At 32.4% G+C, this 15,375-nt stretch overlaps 1 protein-coding gene across 2 annotated transcripts in view; it reads right to left on the bottom strand.

Moving 5' to 3' along the window:
- Positions 1-13,316, bottom strand: part of eIF3j (eukaryotic translation initiation factor 3 subunit J) — a 101,399-nt gene extending 88,083 nt beyond the window's left edge. The window contains exons 1-4 of one of the 2 annotated variants that reach the window (XM_089597554.1): positions 12,902-13,316; positions 12,686-12,824; positions 12,578-12,612; positions 12,274-12,353 (exon numbers count right to left, since the gene is read on the bottom strand). In XM_089597554.1, coding sequence (XP_089453680.1) covers positions 12,274-12,353; positions 12,578-12,612; positions 12,686-12,699 — 129 coding nt within the window. In that variant the 5' untranslated portion in view covers positions 12,700-12,824; positions 12,902-13,316. Of the gene's footprint in view, positions 1-12,273; positions 12,354-12,577; positions 12,613-12,685 lie in introns of both variants that reach the window. The other variant, XM_089597553.1, reaches the window with a different exon arrangement.
- Positions 13,317-15,375: the final 2,059 nt, after the last annotated feature.

The raw sequence follows: 15,375 nt of genomic DNA, 5'->3' as shown, positions 1-15,375 counted from the left end.
TACCAATTATGTATACAACTCAATGATTTGTTTGATACGAAATTATTTACCTATTTTCTTTTAATTTTTAATCGTGTGTTAAGATTTACACTGTACTTTAATTATTTGTTGACTTAAAAAAACGACATTTATTTTTAAAAAAATACTGTAAAAAATCAAAAAAATTTTATTTATGTTTTTTTTTTTTTTTTTTTTTAAATAATAATCCAAGTACAACTAATGGTAAGCCTATAATTAAAAGTATAATTACAACGAAACAAAGTCAAATCAAATGTAAGCCTACAGTGTGTCTCAAAAACACTCTAACTAGTCAAGAAGTTATTATAGATGTAAGTGATGATGCTATGGCAGAATTAACAACAATAGTTGGTGAGAATCCAATTCCTTTAGCATCCCTTCCTCAAGACTGTGAGATAGATAATTTCATTGGTCAAGAAATTGTTATTGGTGTACCTGAAGATAGTTTGTCAGAAGCAACAAGTATAGTTGCTAAAAATCTTATCCCTCCCATTGACGTTCCTCAAAACGAAAAAAATTCTTATAAATTAGCATGCGTACAAAATCGATAAAAAGAAATTGTTTCAAAGCCACCGTTCCCAGGAGACACTTTATCAACTTTTCAAGAGGACATTAACCATGGAAATTTGTGTGATAATCCGTTACTAAATGCTAATAACTGTATGGTAGGTTTCAGCTTGAGTCAAGCACATGCTATTGACGTTTAATCTGACAGATTCCATACACTTCAAGAATTTGATAATCAAAAATACACAGCTATTCTAAAAAATCCTGTACCTCTTTAACCACACCTTTTTAAACTCAAAGCGATTTTCAGTTTCTTCAAATTTACATGCTACAACAAACAATGAATTGTGTTCAAATAAAAATACTCATCTAAGTAGTAATCAGGTATCCTCTAATGAAACACTTAATAATACAGTAGAGAAGGAAAATAAAATCAATGAAAAAAAATGCGTTCTTACAAACTTTTAAGATGCCCTTTGAATATTTACTGAAAAGCAAGCGATCAAGGTTAGAAAAAAATAACAAAGAAAAAAAGTTAGCAGCAGTTATAGATAAGTGGTACAAACTTCAAATACAAAAAGAACAAGAAAAAAAAGCTGAAGAAAAAATAGCTAAAAAGAAACGGTTACAGGAAGAAAAAAAAGCTAGAGCAATCAAGAAAAAAGTACTCCAAGATCAGATAAAAGAAATTAAAAAAAAAAATAAAAGAAGAAAAAACATAATTTACTATATTATTTATGTGTACTTACTTTTTTTTCAGTTTAAATACATTTTTTTTATTTTAGAGATTCTAATTATTGAACGCATCAAAGATTACTCCGTTTATTTATCAAAGTACTATTAACATCATTGACACACAAACTAGCATTTATATAAAATAATTATTGAACAAATCACAATAACTTAAAGTTATTGAAAAATTTATATATTTTTTGATTTTAAAATAAAATATTGAATAAAATTTTTGTAAATTAAAAATAAAAGTTCTTAAATACTTTTTTTTCTTTGATTATATATATTTTATATCATTTACTTATTCATTATAATATGAAAATTAACTATTTATACTGTGTTTCAAGTGACGGACATATCGTGTTTCATAAGGGGGACAAGCACGAAAAAGGTGTTCTAACCGACGTACATATTGTAATATTCGTTTTTTATTAACATTTTTTTTTCAATAGAACTGCAAGTTTATGAATTGTAACAGTTACTTTGAGACTTTAGCTATCCATGTAGGTCATTTGTTTGTATGAAAAAATTGAAATATATTTTCAACTCAACGTTCTTTCTTCCGTGCTCAAAAAACCGTTCCTAGGTGGTACTTTTACCTTACTAAATAATCTAGATGCCAGTTAGTGCTCCAGGTTACATGGTGATCGGTGCTTGTGTTGTTAATCGGATGCTTAACTGATTAATTAAATGGCTAGTAAGCACCCCGGGTTGCCTGGTGATTGACATTTGCGTTATTAACCAGTAAATGTCCCAAGTTACATGGTAAGTGGTGCTTGTATTATTCATTGTTTATTTATTAACTTATAAAGTGGCTAGTAGGCGCCCTGGGTTAGCTGGTAATTGGTGCTTATATTATTTATTATTTTATTAATTTATTAAGTGGCAAGTAGGCGCCCCTGGTTGCCTGGCAATTAGCACTTGACTTGTGTACTATTTTTTTATTAATTATTTCAATGGCGAGTCAGCTCTCTGAGTTACTTGGTGATTGCCACTGATGCTGTTGAATATTGTTTTACTTATTATTCAAGTGGCTAGTAAGCGCCCCCAGTTACTTGGTAATCAGCACTCATGTTGTTGATACTTTAATGATTATTAAAGCAACTGTCAAATTTCCCGGGTTACATGGTGAGTGGCACTGGCCAGCAAGTGCTCCAAGTCACTTGGTAATTGGCACTAATATTATTTATTGTTGTTTATCAATTTATAAAGTGGTGAGTCAGTGCGCCGAGTTATCTGATGATTGGCGCTTTAGTTATTTATAACTTTTTTACTTATTTATTGGAGTTATAGTTTTTGATTAAGTTATTTGGTTTGAGTATATTTAAATTTCTCGGCAGTTTACAGTATAATATATTATGACTCGTAATTTACTGCAATCGGAAATGCTAATTCATATCAATTATAACATTTAACATGATATATGAACTTACAATTATAAACACAGTTTAAAGAGAAGATACACATTCATTTGTACATTATTTTTAGGTTTACAGAACATTTTATCTTATTTTCTACGTTTTCTACAATTATTTTAAGTTTTTGACAATTTCTGACAAATTTACTGTATAATACTGAAGAATTTGTGATAAAACCATCCCTACTTATAACTGATGCAAGAATGAAAAGTATTCCAGTCACGGTAAACAGTATGTATTTTTAATGATGCAAAGAAAACGCAATGTTAGGTCTTTAAATAATGCAACAACGAAAAGTATTTATCATTGCAGTAACATGCATATCCTTACCAAAAACGTCAACGCTGAAGTCAGTCGTAAATAACATCATTGATTCTGCATTGATGTTGAACTAACAGTTTTATTTTACACAAAATTATGAGAAAGGCAGAAAGCGAGTACTTTGAGGAATGAATCAACATTTTTTTTTTTTTACTTCACTAACACAATTCTATTTTAAAATAAAAACTGAAAAAGTTGCTAAAAACAAAGTGAAATAGTCAAATCTCAGAATTGAATCAGCCACGGATCTGCCCCCAGCGCCCAGATTACAGTGCATTGCACTAAAAAATACCTGGAATTGGTGAGTCACTGATTCAAAACTACGTAATATAATCAAATGAATTTTATTGCACTTTCAAAAAGCAATGTTTAACGAAGATTTGGAGACCTGTAGAGTTTAAAAATATTAATTAACAATGGAGATATATGCGTTTGAAAATCGTAAAAAATGCGATTTTTAAAACTTTCGGAATTTTGACACCTTTTTTGTTCAAAATGATCTAAAGAATACAAGAAAATTTTTCATCAAAAAACTCAATTTTTTTGTTTGTTAACAAAAATTGTTAATAACAATTAACCTGCCATTTTTTCGGCTTCTCACCCTTGCTATTCGGATTCAGGGGGTCAAAATACATAAAAAAAACTTGGGTTGGTTCGCCGACACCCAACGGCTACGGGAACCCCCCTGGCTCGCGGACTAAATTTACTTTTCATGTATTAATCAGCCTACTAAAAAATTTTAAGGGATAGTGTATTGTACCTTAATGAATGATTCGTTAAGGAGGTTCGGGAGTAATAATAAAATGCAGAGATAACAATAATATAGTTTTCTTGATAATCTAGAATACGTAGAACTTTTATAAATTTTTTGTATAAGGTAAATGCTCCTATTGGTGAAACGTGTCCATATTATGAAATTTTACATCTATTTCTTTAATAATACATTCAAATGTATTCAACAATGCATTCAAATGAATAATAAGTATACTACATAACACTTCTGATAGCATAACATTTTCAATAATAATGTGTAAAAATTACTAAAAATTGAATGTGTCTATGCAGCATCTTATATCGTCGTTATGACTTGATTTGTATTGAAAGTGCCTGTCTTTCAAAAACTTTATTTTTGATCGACTACATTATTCTTATTTTTTTAAATGTTAGTAGAAATGTGTCAAAGCGATCTTTGGAGTACGTGGATTAAGTATTCGATTGATTTGTAATTTTTTTTATCAATAAATAAACTTAAATTATTAAATAAAAATATTTCAAAAATACGTACCATACTTTTTGTGGAATGCCGTATTTATGAAACATCAGATATTAAGTTTCATAAATACGGCAACGTTATCACTGCTGTTGTACGTATTTGTGAAATGTTCGCAATGTAATAGCTATACATGAGTTGAACATTTAATTAATTCAAGTTGCTACCTAATGTTGATTGATTACTTCTAATAAGCCAGTGTACTTCTCTTCCACTCTAAATCAAGTTTAAATTTGGGTCTTTTGTTGCAAAAGTAAGTTTTTTTATTTTTCAGTATTGTACAAATTTTCATTTGCACAAGTTTATAACCTCAAAATATTGCTTAAATATGTAAACAAGCTTCAATTCAACCATATTTATTTTTCATTTTATGACTCATTGCAGATATTTGAATTGTAAGTTTTTAAAATATGAAAACAAAGAAGGGAAACGAGGTACAGACAAGAATGAAGGGAAACAGGAAGAAGAAAGATGATTCTGAAAACAAGGAGAAAAAAAGGATGTAAACAAACGAAAAATACAGATAAAGCCAAAAGTAAGAAGAAAAAGATATAATACAGAAACGTTAGAGAATGCTGTGCAGTTAGTGAAAAAAGGTAAGTCTATGCAAAAAGTTGCCCTGGAGCTTAAAGTACCAGTAACAACAATCTTCAGAAAATAGAAGAATCCTCATAAAGTAGGGGGCAAAACTGAACCACCAAAAATTTTATCTGCTGAAGATGAAAAAGAAATTATAGATTGGATATTAGTAAGAGCAAAAATGAGAATGCCAGTGACTAAAGATCAGCTTCTAGATGCTATACAATTTTATGTTAAATCTGTGCATTTAGAAACACCCTTTACAGATGACAGGCCAGGACGACACTGGTATGAAGCTTTTTTGAAGCGGAACCCTGAAATTGCCATAAGAACAAGAATTTAAGCGTGGCCAGAAGTTTAGTTAATGAGACCAATCTTCGACAATGGTATCAAGAAGTAGGTACTTATCTAGGAGATAAGAATTTACTTGACATTGATGGCTCACGTATCTTCAACTGTGACGAAACCTCTGTACAATTAAGCCCTCAGTCCTAAAAATTTTTGACTGAGAAGGGAGCTCGAGCAGTGCATAAAATGATTGATCGCGGTAAAAAAGAGCGCTTAACCGTTCTACTTATGTATAGTGCCAACGGTGTACGAGGGCCACCCATGATCATGTACAAGTATAAAAAAGAGGTAACACGAAGAGTAGTAGAAAAAATTCCAAGGGATTGGGGAGTGGGAATCTCAGAGTCTGGATGGATGACAGCAGAAAGTTTTTTTTGAGTACAGGACAAACGTTTTTCATCCATGGTAGCTCAAAAATGAAATTGTTTTTCCCGTCATAGTCTATTTCAATGGTCACTCATCACACATGACAATGCCATTGGTTTAGTTTTGTAGAGAGAAAAATATTGAACTGGTATGTCTGTATCCAAACGCCACTCATACAATGCAGCCGTTGGACATAGCTTTTATTCGACCATTTAAAGTGTGTTATAAGAAAACCGTTACTACTTGGTTACAAGATAATGAAGCATCGAAGTTAAGCAAGGAAAATTTTGCAACTGTTTTGAAAAAAACATTTGATGATATAAAATGAGAAGTAAATACGATGGCTAATGGCTTTAAAGCATCTGGATTGTTCCCTTTCAATGCTGATAACGTTGATTACAGTATTTTGAAGAAAAAAAAAGACCCAAGAGAAAGATGAAGATAACGATAAAGACATGCAGATAAAAAAATCAAAATGTGTGAAGCTACTGGAACTTGGAATGGCAAATTAGAAATGCAAGGCCTATTTAACTATTGGTTTCGCAAGAAAAATAGTCATGGTTAATATTGGTTTTTAATATTACTTAATTTTTTTTACATTTTTTTTAACTCATATACTATTTACAACTATTTACAACTATATTATTTACATAACTTTTTATGGTATGTACAGTTCATACACTATTTACATGCAATTTATTTGCAACACATTCACAATCAATTAAAGATTTTTTTGCTGTTAATGATTTATTTACAATTTAAGTCTCATTCTACGATATTTTTTTTCATATTTGAAGTCAAGTAATTTTGCATTATAAACTATCGTTTTAATTTTTTTTTCTTAGTAGACTTGGTTCCAAGGTCGATACCTTTGATTGAAGAAGTAAAAAATATTAGTAGTTCTAAGGTTAAAATAGTGGCATAAGCTTTTTCAAATGAATTAGAGCCTGAACCTGAGATAGAAATAAATGGTAGTTCTCTGTCTCAAGCCCAGCAGTTTTTGAAGATCCTTTAGACAATAACTTTGTTTCAGAAGAGGCGAATGTTAATCTGTCTAATCACAGTAACGACGTTTCTCATGAACATCTTGCAGTAGGCACACAGGTCATAGAAATTTTTATTGATCCAAATGCAATAGATACAATTATCAGCTCTTCCATTTTAGATAATATGTTAAAGAATAAAAATGATACAATGCCTTTAAATAATTGTGATCATGATTTGAATATGGAAGATAGTGTATCACCCGTTGAATATCTAGAAATTATAAATTTACAAAATCATTTTTAATGTGAAGCGAGGAGTGCAGAAAACAGTGCATCAGTATTATACTTTAACACTCCGACTTTCACAAATGTAAATAATTTTAACGGTAAGCTTTCAGTCTACTAAATATTACTTTTTTCAACTAAAAATAAATACTATTCATTACACACACGCACACTCATAAAAAATGGCAGATTTAATAAATTCATTAATTTAATTAGGTATTGATGAACGTCCAAAAAGTTTTAGTTCGACAATCTTCTTACCAAAAGAAGAGGAAAAAAAATAAAAGAAGAGAAACTGTTACAAACTACACAATTAAGAGAACAGAAAAAACAGTTATCAGAGCAAATAAAAAATCTAAATGATCAAATCAAGCAAAATCAAAAAAAGATTAAGAAAGAAAAAAAAAATTAAATACAACTGTACCACTTACTTATTTTTTAATTAAATTAAACTTATGTCCTTGCAAAATATAATACTAAGTCCAAGTTCTACATTTACACAGAAAAAAATTTGGTACTTAAACAGCCTAGGTGATTGGACTGTTTGAGTTCAACCATATCTTTGAGATATAACAGTCCTGAGCTCGACTTTATACAGACAGAAGATTTCACTGTATGCGTTTAATACAGCATTGAACGGTGACACGTCAATCGTTGGCGCCACCTAACTCTGACGGTAGGCTCTCTACAGTTCAGTGGTAGCATTGAACGTTCAGAAGCTAAAGAGGGGGAGCGGACGAGCTCGAGTCATGGCCGTCATGGGACCATTTCGGCACATTGGAAGGGCTCGAGCAGATTGAATGCTCAAAGTATACCTATATATACAAAGAAGCCGAGCCCTTCCAATGTGCCGAAATGGTCCCATGACTCGAGCTCGTGCGCTCCCCCTCTTTGGCTTCTGAACGTTCAATGCTACCACTGAACTGTAGAGAGCCTACCGTCAGAGTTAGGTGGCGCCAACGATTGACGCGTCACCGTTCAATGCTGTATTAAACGCATACAGTGAAATCTTCTGTCTGTATAAAGTCGAGCTCAGGACTGTTATATCTCAAAGATATGGTTGAACTCAAACAGTTCAATCACCTAGGCTGTTTAAGTACCAAATTTTTTTCTGTGTAATGTATTTTTGTGTTATTCATCTAAGAATTTTAAATTTTGATAATAAAAACGTATTATTTTACTAACTTCATTATTTTTTACTTATTTGTTAAATTATTATTTATGTATAAAGTAATTATAAACTTTCCTGATGTTTTTATCATAATTTCATAATATTATGGAATATACGGACAAAGCTCAATTTCGCATTAATAATACGTACATTTTAGTCTTCTCACTGTTTAAATTAGTATTAATAATCGGTAATTGATATTTGTTCTAAAATGATACCATGATTTCTTTGAAAATTCCCCTTTCTGGTAAATCCAAAAATTATGATATGCTATCGTTATTTAATTAAATATTGATTAATGAACTGCGGCATCCAAAATTTATGGTCATAATAGGGACATTTACCTTATTTGATGTGAGTCATTTCTAAAAGAATTATACAAACGAAAATCATGTGATTAATATATGCTTTTGTGGAAAGTAACCTCTTTGTCTCGCCTTAATGGACAGAACTTTTTGAAAAATACAAAGGTATTGAAAAAAATCTACCTAAGAGTTAATTATTGTTTAATTATTAAGTGATGACAAAATTCAGAGGCACGTTATAGTACATTTTAAACAATGCAAACGTTAAACGTAAGGAAAATATTGAGTTCGTGGGGTTCAAGAGGGGGTACGCGGTAAAGGGCCTGTTGAATGGTTCCGATAAAACACGATAAAAAAAAAATTATATCAGGATAGATGTGTGTCTTTGCACCAGAACCTGATATATTGATCATTGTTTTCGTATGAATATCCCAGGATAATTTTATATTAACTTTATAGGATCATACAAGTTTTAAACAGTGTTGTAAAATATATAAATTTTTTCCGATTCAAACATACGACTTACAATTGTTTATAGGTTTTTTTAGGGAGAGTACAGAGCTGACACAAAATTATATCATATCGTATAAGATTAATTACATTACCAAATTGTTTATCAGGATCCACTAAATTATTACGATACGTGCGATATGACGTATACGTGCGTTATAACGTGCTTATTATGTTTCACGCATGATCATACTCAAATATTTTACCTGTAATTATACGGTCAGCTAATTAATATACGTGACTGAAAATTTAATATTTTTTTAAAAATGAGTTTATATGTCTGACTAGAACTCAAATCTTTTGGGAAATTCGATTAATACACTATTTTAAAATTCAAACGTATTTTCAGTCGAATAAAAATACTTTATTGAAATTTAAAATAATCATTTGTAAAAATAAAAAACGTATTAAACGTGCCTTTTTTCGCGGTTTGCTTTTGACTAGACTATCTTTACATATATCTTATGTGTTTTTACGTACTTAAGAGCCTGAATATAGATCATATCTCAATTACTAAGATTTTTTTTAATGTAATATATAGTTTATAAATTTAAGTCTGACAATTATTATTATTTATTACGTACTTACATAATTTTATAATAATTACCATCCTGAAAATTAAATTTGAAAAATTTTACCGCGAGTTCGAATCGAACCGGAGTCTACAGATATTTGAATCTGACGTGTTACCGCTGAGCTATGGCAACATTGAATTCGAATAAAGAAAAACTGATATAAATGTACCTACGTCACACGGGAATTCATCGATATCTTGTGAATCCGTTACATTGAAGCACACGTAAGAACGTGTATATCACAATTGTAGTTGTTCGTTTAATATTTACACAATATTCTGGCAAGCTCAGCTCCGTGGGCCCTAAGACAAGAAGTTTCATGTTGACATTGTCAGTCATATCCGCATTGAATACCAAACCAGTAGAAATTAGACGAGAATCATATAATAACATCATATGACACCATTTAAAGACTAAAATTATAAGAATATATGTGTGTATTTGCACCTGACATATTTTATAAGACCTTATATACCGAGAATACATTAAAATACTAAGAAAAAAATAATATACATAAAGTTAAATGTATATGATTCTATATAGTTTATGCATAGTTATTTGCTTGTAAGACATGATACAAATGTATAAAGAATTTTCTTATACAAACTTATCAGAAGTGTATCAAGAAAGCCTATGTTATAAAGTTTGCGTCATTAAATAGGGATATTTAATTCTGGACGGGTAATACAAACAAGTTGAAAAATTGTAAATAAACATCAAGATTCGCCATACGCAACCATCAGAAAATAACCTATATAAAATAATATACACAACTATTTTGTAAATTACCATATGTACTTGTTATACACATATAGGTATATTTCGTTCCGAATCATGGTAAATATTTTTACATCATATACACCGATACATTGGGGAGACAAAAAATTTACTGATAAAATATTATACCTCGCAATTTTATGTCCGGTATACTAAAAGAAATGTATATCAGGTTTTATCATGTTGTACCGGAACCATCCAAACTGCGCGGACAGAGGGGACTCTCCTTTCCTCGTCCCTTTGAGTGATACTCTCGAACCTCCTAAGATTTAATGTTATTCTGTTCATAATCATTTCGTGAAAGAGCCACCTCAACATAAGCGGTTTTCCGCTAAAAAAACATACATCCTTAATGAATGGTACAAAAAAAAAATATCCTTACTTGTACAAATAACAGAGTGCTGCAGCCAGGGACGCTGGGGACGGAATTGACTACAATTTTCGTACACACGGAAATTAACAATTAAAATATGTATCATATAAACATATTGGAATTTATGACAGATTTGGCTTGTGCGTTTGTCATGTCATGATGTGCGACTAGAAAAGTGATCATTAAAATGAGTTACGAGATGCAACAGTGTGGTTTCTAAAGTGATTTTCGCTAGAACCGATATTTTTGTTCAAATCATGGGACATTTGGAAAATTGTCCAAAACTTTTGCTTGTAGATTAAAAATAAATGTTATTATGGCATGAATGTAATATAAAATGTCTATACTTGATAATGTATGTACGAGGACATGGCAGAAAAGCCTCTTTTTTCCCAGTAGGAGCTTGTAGGTGCGTAGTCGTGATTGGGATATGGTACGTAAGTGACATTTTGACTATATTTTCTTATTTATCTCTCTGAGGAGTCAATATATCAGCTTGAAAGTTTTTTCCAAGAAATTTTAATACTTGTAACATAACTTCACGCAACTTTAATATTCAATGTCAGTTTCTTGTAATAGCATGAGCTCTGGACACGAAATTGGCTACTTACGGCAGAATCACCCATGTATTTGTGTGTGTATATCTATACCTATATTTACGTCGAGTGTACATTTGCAATTAACTAAATATTTAAATTTAAAATATCGTTAATATTAATTGTCGTGATCAAGTCCATACGCACTGTATGCGCGCCAAGCATGTTCTAGTAAACTATAAATTACAGTTAGTTATAATTTATAATAGTTATTATCAATTTTTTTGTACTTTTTAATAGGTCACTCAAGATGAGAAAAAAAAGAAAAGACTCATAATATCAGCTACTTATATAATTCTCTTTTAAGTCTCAAATATGGGCTCCATTATTTTGTACTATCGGTTTGTATTCAAAAAATCTACACAATATACAAGAGCTCTACTTTTAAATCGATGGACCATCTTACAAATAAAAAAATCTACACTATCATTTTTTGATAGCCAAAAAAATTACTAAAATTCTAAACATCTCTTTGTTGATTATAATCAGTCTAGATGAATGATGATTTATGAAAAGCATGAAAAAATTAGTTGACTGTACAGACGTAGAAGTAGGGCTGACAAAGCTGTATAGAAAGTTAGCCATGTGGAACATCCGCAGTAGATACAAACACACGTTTACAAATGTTTGTTCTGGAAAAACTTCAACTTTTAATTGTATAAATTCAATTATCCCTGTTCCATTGAACGAACGAAATTTATATCAACAAATACCAGAAAATAGTAACAAAAAATTACTAAAATTCTAAATATCTCTTCGTTGATTATAATCAGTCTAGATAAATGGTGATTTATGAAAAGCATGAAAAATTAGTTGACTACAAAGTCGTAGAAATAGGGCTGACAAAGCTGCATAGAAAGTTAGTCATGTGGCACATCCGCAGTAGATACAAACATAAGTTTACAAATTTTCGTTCTGGAACAACTTAAACTTTTAATTGTGTGAATTCAATTATCCCTGTCCCATTGTACAAACGAAAGTTATTTCAACAAATACCAGAAAATAGTAGCAACAAAAGGAAAGAACGAGCAGAAAAGGTTAGGTGATAAGATCACTGGTACACACACAAAACTGCGTAATGTAATGCACGTATTTGGGTTTTTTCAACTCATTTAAATAAGTATTAAAGCACTCACCAGAACATCCTCGTCCTCGTCTTCTCCTTCCCACTTGTTGGAGGGCATCTCGAAGCGCGGCTCCTCATTTATCTTTTCCTCTAATCAGGAATAATTACAAAAATCATGTAATTCATGTATTATTTATAATAACGGTGCAAGCAACAGCCTGCTAAAATTATTAGTATGAAATGAAAGCAAACTGCATCTTGCATCGTTGCCGTAAACAATAACCGTTACAAATTTGCCAGTAAAGGTTATATAGCACATACTTATATTGTAACTTCAAAAAACATATGTCTTCTAATAAGTATAGCCAGCTTACCCCAATCGTCCATATTGATGATTCGCCTAGCTTGCCTACAGTGCACAGAGACAAAAAAATTGAAGCTCGTACTATGAATAGATTGTAGTTGTACTTAATACAACTCACGAGCGAAGGTCCATGTAAAATTTCACTGGCGTGGAAAACACGACTCCTATATTTGTGCTGCCTTAGGTCGAAAGACTGAATATGGATACCTATGATACCTATGGCCGTTCCTGCGTTCCATGTCTCGTGCATACTATACCTAATAAAGATGCTTATAAAATTAGTCACTATTTAATTTTGCGTTTAGATGTCTAACCACAGTTTAGTTCATGTTACAATATTTTGGAGAAAGAGTTATGCGCCAACGCGACAAACAAGATGGCAAGATATTTTTATTTCACTCGATGATCGATCATAACCAGAATGAATGTCCCACAGTTGCCACAGTCGTTTCTAGTCTCGTAAATGACATTTTTCATTTCCCTACATTTTATCTTCCCTAATTATTATGTAGTTAGATGGGGCACAAAAAAATCTACAGCGGAACGTCGTGGGTTGCGTTCAAATAGATCGTATTCGTATCCCGATCGTATCTGAATCATAGACATATAAGAAAAATAGACTGCTCGTTCTGATGTGCGGCGCTGAAGCACAAGTAGAAGGAGACACAATATTAAACGTATATCTATCTTTCTCGCACGTTGCCAACAGTGGAGGTCAGTAAACTAAGGCCAGCTGATGCAAATTTTGAAGATATTATTCATCCAGAAAATTTTTTACCCTGTGCTCTTGTTTATGTGTAGCAGTAGTTAAACAATGCGCTCTCTACGCTCATTAGTGAAAAATCCAATATGGAAGGTAGCTTGTTCCAAGCTTCCTGATCGGCTGATCAGTTTGGTGGCTTAAGATAGTTAGGAGCTGTTCACATAGACATTTTTTGCTTAATTCAATGTGAACGTTCATATTGAAAAGGGGGTTCCACTGTTCCGCTAAACTCAAATTGAGTGAACAGACTGAACAGACCTATGCTGTGTTCTCTGTCAGTCAACGTAGTTGCGACCATAGGCTTTGTTGCCTGATGGAAAAAGAGGTATAGGTCTGTTCAGTCTGTTCACTCAATTTGAGTTTAGCGGAACAGTGGAACCCCCTTTTCAATATGAACGTTCACATTGAATTAAGCAAAAAATGTCTATGTGAACAGCTCCTTAAGATCCCACCCCGATAGGAAATTGGACTAGGCTGCCTCGGTAGTTAGAGGGGGCCTAAGTAGGCCGAAGGTAGGTTTTATTACGGTGGAATTGGTAGGGACTAGGTATGAAGCCTAGCTATAGCTATTTTCCATCTCACCCTTTCTTATACTGTGGCTGTAGCTACAATATATATATGTACAACTGATGCAAATGACAGCCATTTCAGAGCAGTGTGTGTAAAATAATTAACTGACATGTTAAGGGTTCTCTACACGGAGAGGGAATTTACGGGTTTATCGCATGGAGGGTATCTGGCTGTTAGCGCATGCAGCCTCCCCATGCGTCTAAAACGCGAAGCTGATGCGCTGGATGCCAGCCAGTGCTTGTGTTAAGGCCCGTAGAGTGTTACATGCTATCAACACATGTGAGTACACGGCTGCGAACCAAGAAAAGCCGTAGCCGAAACTCATCGACTATGTCCGAGCTGAAAACGCAAGGAGCATGATGGGTTTAACGCATGGTGGCTCTTGCGTTTTGGGTATCAGCTGATGGTTGGCGGCGTTGGCACGAGGCGCGAGCGCCTATATATATATATGCTATGTATGTATATATACATGTTAATATGTATACATTTAACGCTGTTTCTGTTCTTTTAAGTATTACTTATGAAAATGTGTTACAAGTATGAACTTTAAACGCTATGCAAGTTTTAGAAAGGAAAAAAAATTTTAATTAATGTAACAAAATAAAAAATTGTATAATATAGGAAGTTTTTACTTTCTTTTTTTCTCGCTTGTTTCTGCTGCATGTAATGAAGGAAAAATAAATGTTGACGTACTCAAAATTTACGTTTGCGTTTCTGACACAAGATAAGTATTGTTGCAATAAGATATTTCTTAATAAATATTTGACAAATAAATTATTACTGCCTATTCTAACGTACATATATGTTTGTTTATATATATACACATATGTGTGTAAACTTATTTCTGATGTTTTGGTTAGAAATACCACAACATTGAAAATTTTGTGCGAATGCATCATCTTTATATACTTACGTACCAAATTAAATGATTTGCGATGAGATGCATAAGCTGTTACACCGTTTGTCACTCGTACACAATGCACATCTCAAAATTGCTGCACTTAGTACATTGGAAAGAATCGAAAGGCTATGAGAATCATATATGCATAACGTGTATACATATACGTATATAGCAGACTCTTGCGCCAACCATCAGCTGATACCCAAAACGCAAGAACCACCATGCGTTAAACCCATCATGCTCCTTGCGTTTTCAGCTCGGACATAGTCGATGAGTTTCGGCTACGGCTTTTCTTGGTTCGCAGCCGTGTACTCACATGTGTTGATAGCATGTAACACTCTACGGGCCTTAACACAAGCACTGGCTGGCATCCAGCGCATCAGCTTCGCGTTTTAGACGCATGGGGAGGCTGCATGCGCCAACAGCCAGATACCCTCCATGCGATAAACCCGTAAATTCCCTCTCCGTGTACATTTCATAAAATAGTTTTTGTAATTTTTTTTTGTAGAATGAGTGAGACAGTGAAACGATCGTTGTCTTAATGTAAGGAAGGGGTCAAGAGATATCGTGCTTC

The sequence above is a fragment of the Copidosoma floridanum genome, unplaced genomic scaffold (genome assembly GCF_036245765.1).
Source record: "Copidosoma floridanum isolate Cflo_tuat_1 unplaced genomic scaffold, Cflo_Japanese_pri ptg000033l, whole genome shotgun sequence".
In the NCBI taxonomy this organism is placed as follows: Eukaryota; Metazoa; Arthropoda; class Insecta; order Hymenoptera; family Encyrtidae; genus Copidosoma; species Copidosoma floridanum.
Note: the sequence above shows the minus strand (reverse complement) of the source record. Positions and strands in the feature narration are given on the sequence as shown.